General features: G+C 39.8%; 1 protein-coding gene across 6 annotated transcripts in view; it reads right to left on the reverse strand.

Moving 5' to 3' along the window:
- Window positions 1-825: 825 nt before the first annotated feature.
- Window positions 826-16,560, reverse strand: part of SLC16A12 (solute carrier family 16 member 12) — a 113,849-nt gene continuing 98,114 nt past the window's right edge. For 5 of the 6 annotated variants that reach the window (XM_070470632.1, XM_070470628.1, XM_070470629.1 and 2 more), the window contains 2 exons: window positions 15,322-15,581; window positions 9,010-11,836 (listed from right to left, as the gene is read on the reverse strand). In XM_070470632.1, the coding sequence (XP_070326733.1) occupies window positions 11,574-11,836; window positions 15,322-15,581 (523 nt within the window). In that variant the 3' untranslated portion in view covers window positions 9,010-11,573. Of the gene's footprint in view, window positions 8,736-9,009; window positions 11,837-15,321; window positions 15,582-16,560 lie in introns of those variants that run through there. The other variant, XM_070470634.1, reaches the window with a different exon arrangement.

Below are 16,560 nucleotides of genomic sequence, written 5' to 3' on the forward strand. Positions count from 1 at the left end.
GTCCTTATTCTTTGAAATTTGTTTCTTCCATTTAACGGAAGACATCTAGCCTGTAGTCTACACATTTTGGTCTATAGGGACCTCAAAGATCTAAGCCTTCATAGAGGTAACATTTTGCATTAGTTAAAACTTGATTGCAAAAAAACCAAAAAAACCCCAAAAACTCTTGATTGCAAATCAGAAAACTCAGCTAAAATGACCTAAGCAAAAATGAGAATATAGTGGCCGATGTAATTTAATAGTCCAGGGACTGCACTAATTTCAGATAAATTTGAAGGGACAAATAAATCAAATACATCTGGCTATTGCTGGAAGTCAAGTAATGCTGAATAGCCAAAAAACAAATGTCTACTACATATATCTTAAAGTAATTGAAGACTATTGCCATGTGTCCCCTGAAACAATTTTTCTTCCACCCACACTCATAAGACATATTGAAATCTCTTCCTCATCATGGTTATTTTGAATTCTCTCCAAATTGTCCTTATCCTTTGCCTGGGTTTAACTTCATACCTAAAATGAGGCTTTAGGATTCTGGTAAAATGATCCCTTGTCTTTCTTTTCTAGGGATTATATATATATTAATTTAGGCAAAATAATATTCACTTACTACTTACTTATGTGTAGTTTTTTTCCACACATGCTTTTTTAAGGCATGCCTTTCATAGCCTATCCCTGAGCATTTGCTTTTGAAAGTGTTTTATGTAACTTGATAGCATTCAGCACTTCAATTCAGATGATCCACATCTCTTCAAGAAATTGTTGAGGAAATGTTTGTGTATAATATGCTATCCATTGCAAATAACAGAACAGATAATAGAAAACCCAGGTTAAGCTGTCTTTAATAAAAAAACAGTATATCATGTTTTCAAATAAGGCTTGATCTCAAAACAGTGTGATCAAGACAAAGTCACAGTCTCTCCTCAGTACTGAGTTATCAAATTTGGCTTCATTCTGAGAAAAATACCTCTGTGATCCTCATATGGGGGCCACATACACTCTTGTCTCTATGCAGTGGAAAAGTGCACCTCTCCTCCCACAACCATCTGAGAATGCCAGGTTTGCTCTGATAGGGCCATCTTGGGTTAAATAACCATTTTCAAATAAGTCATCCTGGCCAAAGAGGAAGAGACCACGTTCATTAGTTAGGCATGAGACACAGCTGACCCAGAAAACCAGGAATGAAGAGAAAGTTGACTTCCCTGGAAGCATATGGACTGCAAGTGGTAGGGGTGGAATTATCAAGAAAATCAGGATTGGAACACTGACAGCCAAAAATACCAAAAGTATATAGATTCGAGTTGTGCCTTCTTCCCCACTCCATACATTTCTCTGTAGCAAGTAGAGTATATCAAAAAGGATCAGTCATTCAAACTAGTCAATAATGAAGGCCCCAGTAAACTTTTTCTGTTGGTGTTTTAGTCTGGTCCTCTTATTCCTCTTTATCCCTTCAGATCTGTGTTCAGCATCATTGAAGGCAGCCTGGTAGGGGCAATGGTGTGTGGAAGGTGAACCAAGGGAAGAAGTTACACTCACATTGTAGTAACTGCCACCAACTGTGATTCAAAAACCTTCAAGAAATAGGTAGAATAACCAGAGGCATTACAGCTTGTGAAGGTACCTAACATACCAGAGATGACTGATGACCAAAATAATGACCTGTATTCAAGAGCTGAGCAGCCCCAGCAGAAGTCATCGCCAGCTTATTCACAATTGCCATGAGGTCTACAAGCCTTGAACCAGACAAGTCCAAATTCAGAGTGACAAAGGGAGATGATAAAAGTGAGTATGGGATGACTTAGACATCAAAAGACAGATTACCCATGTGGCCAGCTTGTACAAATATATATGTCTGTAATGGTAGAGACCCATATAAAAATAACTGCTTTGCATTCATTAAAAGGTACTTTAATGTGTTACCTTATTTACCTATATCAATACTGCAAATGAATAGAGCAAGCAACTCCTCAGAAGTTAGTTAATTAACGATCAGAATCACACCAGGAGAGGTTCTTACCTCTCCACTCCTCTCTCCCACTTCTCTCCCAGGACCACAGCCTCTTGTTCCTCTTCAATTATCTTTTTTTTTTTTCCCATTTATTTTTATTAGTTGGAGGCTAATTACTTTACCATATTGTAGTGGTTTTTGCCATACATTGACATGAATCAGCCATGGATTTACATGTGTTCCCCATCCCGATCCCCCCTCCCGCCTCCCTCCCCATCCCATGCCAGGACATGGAAGCAACCTAGATGCCCATCAGCAGACGAATGGATAAGGAAGCTATGGTACATATACACAATGGAATATTACTCAGCCATTAAAAAGAATTCATTTGAATCAGTTCTAATGAGATGGATGAAACTGGAGCCCATTATACAGAGTGAAGTAAGCCAGAAAGATAAAAACCAATGCAGTATACTAACGCATATATATGGAATTTTAAAAGATGGTAACGATAACCCTATATGCAAAACAGAAAAAGAGACACTGCAATTGTCTTCTTAGCCAGAGTTCTCTGGATCATTGAGATGTGGTTCCTTTTCCGCCTTAGTTTCCTCTTGTCCTGTGATCAAGCCACACATACCTATCCCACCCCAAACAACTCCCACCCTTTCTAGCAGTGTCTTATTTCCTAAGATAAATGTGTTGATAAAGCATTTTGTTGTGCTTCGAGTGAATTAAAAAACAGATCTAATTACTAGAAACATGCGCAGAAGTGCCATGTATATATTCCTCTATTTGCTCTGAACTTAGGGGTCCTCTATAAGTGATTAACTAGAATCTTTGTAATATCTCCTATCATGCTGGCCTAAGCCAACAAGTAAGCAACAGTAAGCAGCAGAATAATGAAGGTGAGACGTGTAAGTTTTGGGAAAGCCATATCTCACGGGAGCACACAAGTGCCTCATGGGTAAATTCTGAAGGACAAGCACGGATTGATGTCTCTTGGATTGGACGCCGAAGACAGTGAGAACTCTGGCCTTCCCTGTCCTTTAGGAAAAGCGGTGCCTATCTGAGCTGCTTCCAATGTCAAAGGGTAAAATGGGCTGAGGGGAAAGAGAGAGATGAGTACTCCAGAGTTCAGAAGTGAGCCTATAGGTCAGTTTCCTCCAAACACGTCCCTACCTCACCAGCAGACTGGAGCAAAGCCCTGGGAAGGAGAGAAGGCTAGTTCAGCCACATATTAGACTCTAGTGACATGTGAATAGCCATAGCTAACTCATAGCTACATAGAATATAATGTGTACTATGTGCTGTTCTAAGGGCATTGCATGTATTAAACTTATACAATGTTCACAAAATCCCTATCGTAAAACATTTTTGTTATTTCCTTTTGCATATGAAGACACTGAAATTTAAGAGATATTAAGTAAGCCCAAGGTCATATTGCTAATAAGAGGTAGGAAAAGGATTCAAACCCTGGATGTCTGGTTCTAGAATACAATATACTATACAATATTTTCTAGATAGTTCTAAAACTTGGAATGAAGGATGTGGGGAGATAGGACCAGTCTTTACAGGAACTTAGGACAATGCCACAGAGAATCACATGAAAGACAGACGTTCTACAGTCATAGGTCACCCAACACTTTCACAGAGAGTTCCAAACTCCCTGGAAGGAATTGTGAAAGGGATAGGGATTAACAACTACTCTGAAACCACTGGAGAGAATGGCCGAAGAAATTAAGTGACTCAATCATCTTACAAGTTGGATGTTAAAAATCAGATTTGGAATAAACTCCTCGAAAAAGGAAGCAAACCTTGCCTTGAACCTCCAAGCCACGGACTATGGAAAGTAGCTCTGAGCCCCTAATTTCATTGATTATTAACTTAGTTTAAGAGACACTTCACCTCCCTTCACAACCTTTCCCTCTTCCATACCATTTTAACCCTAGCAACCTTACCCCCAATCTCACCAAAACAAACAACAAACATAAAAACCAAACAAACACTGAAAATGAAAACTGCTTACAGGTCATTTGTATATAAAAACCCTTTATTGACAAAGTTTTGGAGAGAATCTATAACTTAATAATTTAATATTAGATAATCACTTTTTTAAAGGAAAAGAAAGGAAGAAAGCATAGAAGGAAAGATGGAGATGGGAAAAAAGAAGGAAAGAAAGAAAAGAGAGAGATGGATTGAAGGGAAACAAGAAACAAGGAAAGAAGGAAACACTCTCAACCATTTTTTGATAGTTCTGCCTCTTGCCCTGATTCTGGGCCTTACCTCCTTCCCTATCTCTACTGTTCTGACATAAGAACCAATTCTACTGATTTCTTTAAAAAGAACAATTTGGTTTTCTCTTATCCTCATATACAGACCCACTTATGCATACCAAATTCAAGTTGCTTAGTTCAACAAAAAGTCCTTAATGCTTATATGATACATTCTCCTTTGAAGGCAATTGTTGCTATAAATAAATAAATAGCAGCCCCTTACAGTTTCATAGGAATTAAACATTTAAAAATAAATTTAATCACTAAATCCAGCATAATTTGTATACACTAAAACAAGGATGCTTTATGCTTCCAAATTACACAGAATACACCCCTCTATTCATTTGGTTTCACCATTTCTCAAATTGGACTTCTGGTATGTGTTTGAGACTTTATCTTATACTTTAACTTAATCCTTTATCAATTACATCAAACCAATTAACACAACAGTAGGGGACCAAAAATGGGACCCAGGATGGCAATCTGAATTCCCAAAAAAATCCACAGAGGGCTCAAAACACTTTTTCACATTAAATTTTGCCTATGGCACGCTGCAGTTCATGAGGTTGCAAAGAGTCGGACATGACTGGGCAACTGAACAACAATCCCTTGTTAGGCCAATTAAAATCATCACTTATATTAACTTTGATATTCTAAATAGAGAAGTGACCTATGAAATAAAAATATATACAGAAAAATACAACACAGCATCTTTATCCCTATATTTGTATTGATACTTGCAAGAGGAAGATGATAAATGTGGGATGGGTCGCGAGTAGGAAATCAGGGAGGAAAGAGAAGGAAATAACAAATTTTAATGTTTGTTCTAAGCCTGGTCTTGTCCAGTTAAGCTGTAATTGGAGGCACCACCAACTTTAGGGAAATGGTCTCAATAATTCCAGCAGATGGCAGTGCAGTGCTGCATAACAGGTATTATAGTTATTTAAAAATAAAAACCACCAAAAAACCTTCTTGAACCTCTGGACCCCTTAAGAAGAAAAAAACATACAAATTATCCCTTTTTAGGGTTGAGAAGTAATTATTAAAGTATAGCCGCATGCTCTGAAAATCTCTTTTTAATTTGTGAAGTGAATGTGAAACTGTTAGTCACTCAGTCCTGTCAGACTCTTTGTGAGCCCATGAACTGTAACCTGCCAGGCTCCTCTGTCCATGGATTCTCCAGGCAAGAATACTGGAATAGGTAGCCATTCGCTTCTCCAGGGGATCTTCCTGAACCCAGGGATCGAACCTGGGTCTCCTGCATTGCAGGCAGATTGTTTACGGTTTGAGTCACCAGGCAGTTTTTAATTTAGAGACAGAAAATGCAACCCCAAATCCCAGCAGTCCCCAAAGTTCCAGACACCTCTGTGGATCCTCTCATCAAGATATTTATTACTGTCAGCTTATGCATGGTTTTGCACTGGCCTCAGGAACTGGCTTCCCTTGTGGCTCAGCTGGTAAAGAATCCCCCTGCAATGTGGGAGACCTGGGTTTGATCCCTGGGTTGGGAAGATCTCCTGGAGAGAGAAAAGGCTACCCACTCCAATTTTCTGGCCTGGAGAATTCCAGGTCACAGAGTTGGACACGACGGAGCCACTTTCACTTTTAGGAATCGACTGGAGCTCCAGGTAGCTGCATAAAGCAGCCTCCCCACATCCTTTCCCCTTACTCCCCAGCTTCTTCCCATGAAAACAGAAGAGGCTGTTTCCAACCCACTCAGTTCCATACTGGAGTTCCTCAGAATCACCTCAAATTTCTTTGGCCATTCATGAATTCTTCCTCTCCTAAGCTCCAGCGTATGCAGTGCCCTTAGCCCCAGGTCAGCATTGAAAACCTCTTGTGGTTGTTTTCACCTGTGTTTGTTTCAATTTACCAATTAGTCGGTACACCTGAGACCACTGGACAGGGTAGTACGTGTGTTTTTAATTCCCCGCTATATATAACATGGTGCCAGATTCCAAGGAGGTGCTTAATAGTTGTGGTTGATTAACTCCTCTCACCAACTCTTAAAAAGTTTGTCAGCATGCCATCTGATTTTCAGTCACACCCGGTGAGTTAGAAGCCAGCCATTAGAGCAGGTTAAGACTCTAGTGGGGGACTTCTGCTCCTGGCCAAATCCTGGTGCAAGGTTTTCGTGTTAAGTAAAAGCAGCTGGTTTGGTCCCTGTAACTGAAACCCCATCTTTTCACACATGAGGCACATGTGCTCCACGTTTTCCCAACTTTCTAGGGTTTCCTTGCATGGGCAATGCCCCATGCCTGGGCCTGGGCCTGGGCTTAATTTGAGCACAACACAGTTATTTAATTAAACTAGTCTCAGTTCAACATAGTTGTATCATTTTTACATTCAGGCATCAATCTAAGTTTTATTTAGTGTATTTCTACCGGCTCTTCTCTTTGCCACTTTCATTCCCTTTCCCAAACCTGCCCCATGATACTAATACCCTGGAGGTCCTGCTTCTTATACAGGACACTTCTCATCAGGGGTCCTATTTTGGCCCACTGAATTGGGAACATCCAACGTATCCTACCTTGGGCTCCCCTGGTGGCTCAGGTAGTAAAGAATTTAGCCGCAGTGTGGGAGATCTGGGTCTGATCCCTGGGTCAGGAAGATACCCTGGAGAAGCTAATGGCAACCCACTCAAGTATTTTTTGCCCAGAGAACCCCATAGACAGAGAAGCCTGGTGGGCTACAGTCCATGGGGTTGCAAAGAGTAGGACCCCACTGAGCGACTAACACTTGCACTTTCATCGTATTCTATGCATTCTGAGTGCGAAACTTCAAGCAAACCTGACCTTCATTAGCCCCACACTTGCTGCATTATAATTCTCTTTAGTGGCTGTTTCCTTTGTTCTTTTTTGTTTGTTCATTTGTTGTTTTCACTCATTCATTCACCAAGTATTTATTGAGTGACTATGGATTAGGCACTGGACTCTGGCAAGTCAGTCAGTATGATCTCTAGCCTCAGAAAGCTTGTGGTTAGAAGACACACAAATCAATATGGAATTATAATTAAAATATGTTCTCTGGTGAGAAAGAGCAGGGTGCTATGAGAACGTGTTGTGCGGGTGGTGACAGTGTGATAAGTAATTTGTGTGCCTGTGTGCTCAGTCATGTCCAACACTTTGGGGACCCCATGGACTGTAGAACACCAGGCTCCTCTGCCCATGGGATTCTCCAGGCAAGAACACTGGAGTGGGCTGCCGTTTCCTTCTCCAGGGGATCTTCCGGCCCTGCAATGGCAGGCGGACTCTTTACCCCTGTGTCACCTTGGAAGCCACCTGATGCGAAGAACTGAGGAGATGTAAGAGATTCAGGTTCAGTCCCTGGGTCAAGAAGATGCCCTGGAGGAGGGCATGGCCACCCACTCCAGTATTCTTGCCTGGAGGATCCCATGGACAGAGGAGCCTGGCGGGCTACAGCCCATAGTGTCGCAAAGAGTCAGACATGACTGAAGCGACTTTGCACATAGGCATGCAAGCTTCAGGTAGATAGATCACATGGGGGCTAGGAAAGGAAGAGGTTTAGCCTGCAATTCAGACATCTGAAGGAAGCCCACAGCAAGAAAGGGGTCCCCATCAGCCTGTAGGTAATGATGTGGCCCTTTAATATTTGACACTGACTACCCGCAACCTCGGCTAGCATGAACAAATTGTTCTTGCCAAATTTAGTTATTCCTTGACAAGTGAAGGAAGACATGTCCTGTCAACACTATCTCAAATGGCTTCATCAGGAGTGGAGGCAAAGAAGTAAAGAACTGTAGATGCTAGGACAATGGGTACTTCAAGCATATTTTACTTTTCTTTCTGATTTTGTCTATGTTTGGAAAGTTTCATTATTAATAAAATGTTTTAAACATTTCTCTTTATGTCATTATTTATTATTTTCCTCACTGCTCCCACCAAATGTTTCTCTGTTCTAATGGGACAAAACCCCAGTCATCTTGTACTGGGAGCTGCTATGGCAACAGGTATAAAAATGCATGGTTTGGCAGGGTTAAAAAAGACTCAAAACTCTGAAGTATAAGATGAGAAACTCGGATATCTATCTTGAATTCACACTATTTCATGTCAATAAGCAGTTTCTGAGTTAGATCTATTGGGCCCAGGAAGGTGAGTGCCAAATAGATATCATCATCTTCATCATCACGGGGCAATGGTGTAGGAATTTCAGAAGGAACGCACTTCCTGGCTGAGTAAGCATGACTTTGGTCACACACAGCATGCTCCCCAACCTTTTCCATGTGCCCCCACACGCAAATGCTCCCAAAGAGGAGTCTGAATCAACAGACAGCAAATTAAACCACTAAGACTGGAAGTAGTGGTCTTAATAGAACCAGACTCTTAGGAAGTCTTGGAAATTTCCAGTCCAGGGTCTTCTCATCTGTACTCACTGGAAGACTGAAGCATAATCTAAAGGATTTTATCTGCCCAAGGAAGGGCTTATTTCCAAATGGTGCAGTGACTACTGAGTCAGAAGTCATGGGACCTGAGGCCTCAGTTTCCATGTTCCTGAAAGGGTGAAAAGATAGGGATTATTATGGATTATTATTATTATTAATTAAGGGATTATTATTATTATGGGGACTAAGTAAGACATTGTACAGGAAGTGCTTAACACAGCAGCTAACACATTGAAGTACTCAATAAATGGTTTTGGCATTTGTAAATTATTTGATTACTTACCACATCTTTATACGCCAGTGACATCTTGGCTTGACCCCAGACAGACCCATTCATAATCCAATTCAAACCCCTCGTGCAGGGGAAAAATGTTTTCCAAACATGACTACAAACTCATTTTATTATGCTTTTGAAATAAGAAAATATTATCATAAATATCTGATCTATTAGTGAAGTCACAATCTGAAAAAAAAAAGTCAAAGGGTACAGTGTTTCTACAGAAGTTACATATTTCTTTTGCTTTTTTAAATTCAATTTCAAAGTAGAACTTGCAGTGATATAAAGAAATATTTAAGATGTAAAATCATCCCACCACAATTTTGTTCTTGATTCCACAAAACAAACACATCATTCTCATGAATCTCTCCATTTTAAAATAAACAGTATAGGCACATGGAACATAACAGTAAAATTTTGTATAGATGACAATGGCAACCTCTAAAATCTACATTTTCCTTACTGGTTTTCTAAAAATGCTGCTCCAAAAAGAAAAATAAAATGCAAATGTATTTAAGTATAAAGTCAGAATATCCCAAATATTTTATACAAATTTTTTAAAGCTCTGATCTCTATGCTCATTTTTCATGAATATTTATAATACTTTAGAGAAATTACATTGCAGAACAAGATAAACATAATTTTACTGTGACCATCATAGGAAAAAACATGTATAAGAATATTTATAACTCTTCATATTTCAAACAATCTTTAGGTTTGAAGATTTAAGAAATGACATTTAGTATAAAGCATTATTCCAAACACATACAACTTCATTTTAACTTTGACTGTTTACAGATATTTTCCAAACATTTCTTTTAAGTGGCAAATGAAAAATAAAGTGGTTTCACAACGAAATCTTCAAACTAAGTATAAAAATAACAGGAAAAATTCAAATTTCTCTTTGGAAAACACCTATGAGATACTAGCTTTCTGCCATCAAATCAAGTCAGCATTTCATTCTGAAAGCACTGTATTAATATGTAATTTTAAAAATAATCCAGTTACAAAGACTCATGCTGAATATACTCAGTCAACCTGGGTCCCCTTCATGGCTGTGTTTTTTCTTTCAGTACCTGTGTCCAGGCATTTGTAAGCCCTCTCTGGGGACAGTGGATTGAATGACCTTCAGGGTCAAAATATTTCCTTGAGGTTCAGACTTAAATTTTTTTTTTTTTTTTTTTTTTTTTGGGCCACAGGGCTCAGCACGTGGGATCATAGTTCCCCAACCAGGGATCGAACCTGAGGCCCCTGAATTGGAAGTGTGGAGTCTTAACCACTGCACCTCCAGGGAAGTCCCCAGATTTAAAATTTTTAATTAGTTAAAATCTCCTTTCAAATGTATAACTTGCCCCTATGTATAAGTGCAGCATGATTTGGGATTCAGGATTATAGTTCAGAGGACTTAAAATGGTTAGGCACAGGCTGGGGGTCTGACCTCTCTCGTATCTCCCCATGCCCTCCCTCTTCAATCTGAAGACCCAAACCATAGGGAGCTAGGGAACTTGGAAGTGAGATAACTATTCTAATCAGTGACTTAAGGTGTGTGAAAGAGTTCCATGAACTATAAAACAACACACCACTAGCCTTTTTAACTTTGTCCTTCCTCTCTCCTGACCAAAGCTACAATTTGTGAGAGGGCCATAGTGCTGAGGTTAACTCCCAAAGCCTTCTCATTCAGCTGAAAAGGTCCACCAAGTTTTTAATGATTATTTATAAAGAGATGAAGAGCTGTGGACACTGGAACAATAATTGACACAGGGAGAAAGGAATCTCACTTTCAGAACATCTCTAGAATAATATTTTTCAGGCAAGACTCTCACCCTGTTTTGGGTAATGATGAAGTTAAATGTCTGATCTGAAAAGAAAACTCTCATCAGAGACCTGCTGATTCAAGAATTCAATTCCTGCCCAGCTGGAATGTTGCCAACATTTTCCTGTTCCTAACAGGAATGTCTACAGTTAAAATAAGTGCTTTATTTCTGAAGGGAAAAAAAGGGAAATGTTAGTGTTAACATTTCTGGTAAGATATAGGAATCACCCACGTGACTTTGTGTGTTCTATCATTTTAAAGTATCATATGTGATAGCAACAGACGTGAGCACCTGGTCGGAGGAAATGAGCTTTCAGTGGTGGTGGAAGGTGAGGATGCTAAACCTTCTTCCTAGTGGAGCTTCTCATTAGGATGTGAAACTGAATGCTTAAAGAATAGTTAGATTCTTCAAAAGGGAATAAAATGGAATGCCCTCTTTTCCAAACAGCATAAAGAAACCTACATGTCAATGCTTCCAGCTTACCTTCTAACTGAAGAAGGAAGGTGGAGGGACAAAGAGTTTGAAACAAAGCTGTTCCAGTGTTATCTGCTTTAGTCATATGCTGAAATTACCCCTGTTTGCAGGAAATTATATCAGTTGTGTCCTAACATTCTCCATGGTGTGATGCTCTTTGAGTTCAACTGTAAATATAAATCCCAAATGGGGAAACTCTAAGCCGGTCCAGTTTGCTTTGTTATTTGCTATTTCCCAGCCACCCACCCCCCAAACATATTAATAAAACAATAAATTTCCTTGGAAGGCAATGCTTCTGCCAAAATAAAGTCCTTCAGAAACATATACAATCCAGTGTCCCACCTCTCTCAGTCCTGAAGATTCCTAGGCTCAAGGCCATTGGTCATGAGGGGCTGGAACCAAGCATTGCTAGAGTCACAGATTCCCCATCTTTCTGATCTAATTCTCTTGCTACAGAATAAGCCACCGAGCCATTGGTCCATAGCTGTAGCTTGGGATCTGATTCTTTGGCAAGGAACCGCAGCTGGGTTTTTTTCATCTTCTTTACAACTCTAGCAAAGCCAAGCAACAAAGAACTAAATATCATTGAGAATCCACAGAGAAGGAATGCTGCAGTGTAGCTGCCAGTCGTATCTACAAGCCATCCTGTAACAAGCAACAGCAAAATGATACTGTTGAGTTAGAAATTTGACTATTTACTCACTCAAATCTAATAATTTGTGAGGATAATAATAATAGATTGCTAGCACCATCACTATCATTTTGACACAAAAAGTAGATCTAAAAGTATTTTGCAACAACTGTAAAATGCATTCTATTTTCCAGAGAAACTTCTAAAATAGATTGTTGTTATTATGTAAAGTGCTTGGAAGTACCACATTCTATATAAAGAATGATATTATTCTTATTACATAATGAATATTAGTTATTATTAATTCTATGAAATATGGTAGAAAAGATAGAAAACATCATTCAAATTACAGAGGTTAGGATTATCTCTTTATCTAGAGTGTTAAGAGAATATAATTGTACAGAACCCTAGTAGTAATGTTCCCAGCACCCATATACATTTAACTTGAGTAACAGGACATGCTCCTAGATAAAGCAGAATCCAAATTTCCTATTAGATCCAGACATTTTACCCGATGCAGTTTGAAAATCAGATCGTTGGGCCATGTTAAAGTTTCAAATGCAAATTTCAGGAAGCATAATTCTGTAATCACAGCTTTTTAAAATTTATCTGTTGTTGCAACAAATTAACCACAATATCGACTCCCGCTCTAAATTTTGAGGAGAACCAGAGCATGTGATATGCAAAATATAAGTCCCAATAATCAGGGACTCAATGGGGTAAAATTAGACATTGGCAGGAAATTTTTTGTAATTTAAAAGGTTTTTAAAGTTCCCCTACTTTACTCATGTGCCAAGAAAATCCACCACAGAAGTATATGCCTTCTGCTCTCATCTACTTCAATAATTAGTCAAAAATAGCATGCAAAAATTATTAGAAGTGCCATAAAGTTTCCTACAATCCAAAGTGAAAGTGAAGGTTGCTCAGTCATGTCTGACTCTTTGTGACCCCATGGACTATATAGTCCATGGAATTCTCCAGGCCAAAATACTGGAGTGGGTAACCTTTCCTTCTCCAGGGGATCTTCCCAACCCAGGGACTGAACCCAGGTCTCCCACATTGCAGGTGGATTCTTTACCAGCTGAGACACAAGGGAAGCCCAAGAATACTGGAGTGGGTAGCCTATCCCTTCTCCAGTGGACCTTCCTGACCCAGGAATTGAACCGGGGTCTCCTGCATTGCAGGTGGATTCTTTACCAACTGAGCTATGAGGGAAGCCTACAATCCAAACTACTCTCAAATATTTTAGTTATGTGATTTACTTGTGCATTTCTTTAGCGGCAAACAGGAGACTGAGTAAAGAACTGTCATCTTAAAAGTCATTAAGTAAGAGAAGTATTACAACAGGAACTCACACACTAATCCTCTAATACCTAGCAGTGAGTACAATGTCTGATATGCCAAATGCTGGAGAAGACTCTTGTGAGTCCCTTGGACTGCAAGGAGATCCAATCAGTCAATCCTAAAGGAAATCAGTCCTGAATATTCATTGGAAGGACTGATGCTGAAGCTGAAGCTCCAATACTTTAGCCACCTGATGCACTGACTCATTGGAAAAGACCCTGACGCTGGGAAAGATTGAAGGCAGGAAGAGAGGGGGATGACAGAGGACCAGATGGTTGGATGGCATCACCAACGCAATGGACATGAGTTTGAGTAGGCTCCAGGAGTTGGTGATGGACAGGGAAACCTGGCGTGCTGCAGACCATGGGATCCCAAAGAGTTGGACATGGCTGAGCAACTGAACTGAACTGAACTGATGCCAAATGAAGGCCACAATTTGACAAAAGGATCCAGGAATCCTCATTTATGTTCCATGACTGTTTAACAGAATCACAGTGTTCCTAAAGGTTGGTAAATACAAAAACTGGCTATGGAGGGAGGATGTGAGATCATATGGGGGTATTTTCCAAAACTGAAGCACCAAACATATCATCCTATATCATGGAGTTTAAACTGACCAGGAATTTTTATCCGTAGCCATCAAGCAGTCACAATTTCCCCTGGTTTGACACTTTAGCAATTGCTGGGTTTGGAAATAACTTGAACTGTTGTCCATTCACAACGGTCATAAAGCAGAAATCCTGCCTTCTTCAAAATATCCCCTTCTTTCCTTCTAGGCAAATGTTTACTTCATTTCTCTTTTGCCTGTCTTCAGAGACCTTCTTCACTCTCAGTTTTAATCTGGACCAATCATTCTCATTCTTTAGTGTACAAGAGCATCACACGAAAACTGCTTGAGAATGTAGGTTCCTGGAACTCACCCCCAAAGATCCAAATCACAGATGGAGGGTCATGGAATCTGCAGTCTAACAAGGGCCCCAGGGGATTCTGTTGCAGTGATCCAGACCTCATTCTGAGAGACACTGGTCTAGACTACACACCCCAAGAAGGAATGGGTTCTTACCTGTTTGCTGCTATACTGACAGCACCAGACACAGTGCTGATGTACACAGCAATAAATATCTGTTGAATTACTTGTTTAAGGCATGCAATACATATTTCTTGAATTATTTAATGCACTCAATGAATATTTGTGGAATTACTTATTTAATCATGTTTTTAATGTCTGTATCATTTTACAGTTTACAAAACATTCTAGATGCTTTATCTTGAGTCCCAAATCTGTGTATCCAAATCTGGCCTCCCTCTAATGCTCGGATTTCATCCTTAAATACCTTATTGGGTATTTCAGATATCCGAGTATATTTATTATTTTATGGCAAAGCTACTCTCTTTAGCTTCCTTATTTCTTTCAAATGTGCCATCATCTCCTGATATATTGGACTTTTTCCCCTCCTTCATATCCCTACATGCTAAAATCAGTTTATTTCCCCCCAAAATTTTCTCCTTTGACCCCAGAGTTCAATCTCATTTCTGCTGCAGAAGCCATAGTTCAGGCCTATATCAGACGGCTCCTGAATTATCAGAATGAAATTCTAACTGCTTCTCCACTAAAGTACTAGATCATCTCTCTAAAACATATTCTTTATTACTCCTTTGCACAAAAGCTATAATACTTTAGAGACCCATATACTCTTAAGTACATAGGGCCCCAGCTCCTTTAGCAAGCACTGGAGACACTCCACCATGACACCTGTACGTTAATATTTCAGCTCACCATGTGCCTCATCAATTCTACATCTACTGGAATCCTGTATGCCCCCCCAGCCTTCCCTCTGAATGTGCCAACTTATATTTAAGTCTGAACAGCTGTTTCATTCCATTGCTCCCATCATTTGTGTGGAACAGAATCAAGATCCTAATTTGGGACTTTTTTTCCCCAAGTACACTAAGGTCCTCCATTAGTTGGAAGAAGATTATAGAGCAAGGATGTAGGTGAGACCATGGTATTTTGGTGACTCGGCTATTCCTTTCTCTTTCATTCTTCACAACTTACTTCCACTTCTCATAGTATGTTGTGTGAGTTCACTGTTTTTACATCAATATGACAAAGAGAAGAGGTGATTGGGGTGGGGGGTTTTCTCTGGAAACTTACCTGCGATGGGTGGGCTCACCAAGTACGGCACTGCATGCAAGAAGTACACCACGCCGAGAGCTGATGACAGAAATGTGGTCCCCACAATCTCTGCGGTCACCACTGGGATCAAAGTCACGTAGGCACCATCGAAGTAGCCAAAGGTACAGGCGAAAGGCACGAGCAGGGGAAGGCTTTGAAGCATTGGGAGGCAGAGATAGCAGAGCCCATCCAGTCCAATGGCAAAAAGGTAGCAAACGTACTGGTAGTTCTTTAGACACCTGTGGATTTGAAGACCAAGAATGAGTGCAGGATTCACAGCTTCTATCAAGAGCTCTAGAAACCTGGCCATGTGGCAGTAAGCACTTTATTTATAGAGATGGCCTCCCCATTGTGTGCTTTCTACCTTGTCTTCCTATCTTTCTTTTGGTATATGCAATGCAAGAATGTATCTTCCCAGGAAGCATTATGGTAGAAAACAACCCATGCACTAAAATTAGAAAGATAGACGTTTGAATCCAGTTCTCCCATCTACTAACTGCCTAACTCTAACCTCAATTCCTTTAGCTATAAAACGAGAGGTTGCCTATCTCAGAGTTAATCAAGGAAATTTGTGAAATAACACATAGAGTGTCAGGAGACTAATATTTGCTACAAGTCTACCGTATTAGATGCTTTCAGATATGTCATCCAGTAGTCTCCAGCTCTTCATATATGTTCAATAACCCAAGGGGTTATACAAAGAGGAAGCCATGACATGAAGAAATGAAAATGATTTGCCAGAGATTGTGATGGTCATGTATTAGAACTAAGTCTTATTTCAAGATCTCCCCAGTGGTACATCCATGAATATTTTCCCTTTGTAAATCCAAACCCATCTATGATAGTAATTATTACAAAGACTCTGTATTATATCAGCATCAGCAATTTATGCTTTATAAATTATGTAATAAAAGCAATTTATGCTTTTCTGCCTGTCATCTCATTTGAGCCTCACAAAATACTATAATGTCCTTAGGCAAATATTGAACTGGTCCATTTCACAGATGAATACCCCTGAGAATCTGAGAGTTAGGTGACTTTCTCTAAGTCTCAGGGATAATATGGGGCAGAGCCAGGACAAGAACTTGGGTCTTTTATATCTTAGACTAGAAATCCCTCTTTCAGATCTATATCAGGGTGCTTCTTGTTGGGTTATTTGATTGTAAAGAAAGATACCCTTTGCTCTCCCCCACACTCCTTAGCCATTAAAAGTGTGGC

Source organism: Odocoileus virginianus, chromosome 7, assembly GCF_023699985.2.
Source record: "Odocoileus virginianus isolate 20LAN1187 ecotype Illinois chromosome 7, Ovbor_1.2, whole genome shotgun sequence".
Classification (NCBI taxonomy): Eukaryota; Metazoa; Chordata; class Mammalia; order Artiodactyla; family Cervidae; genus Odocoileus; species Odocoileus virginianus.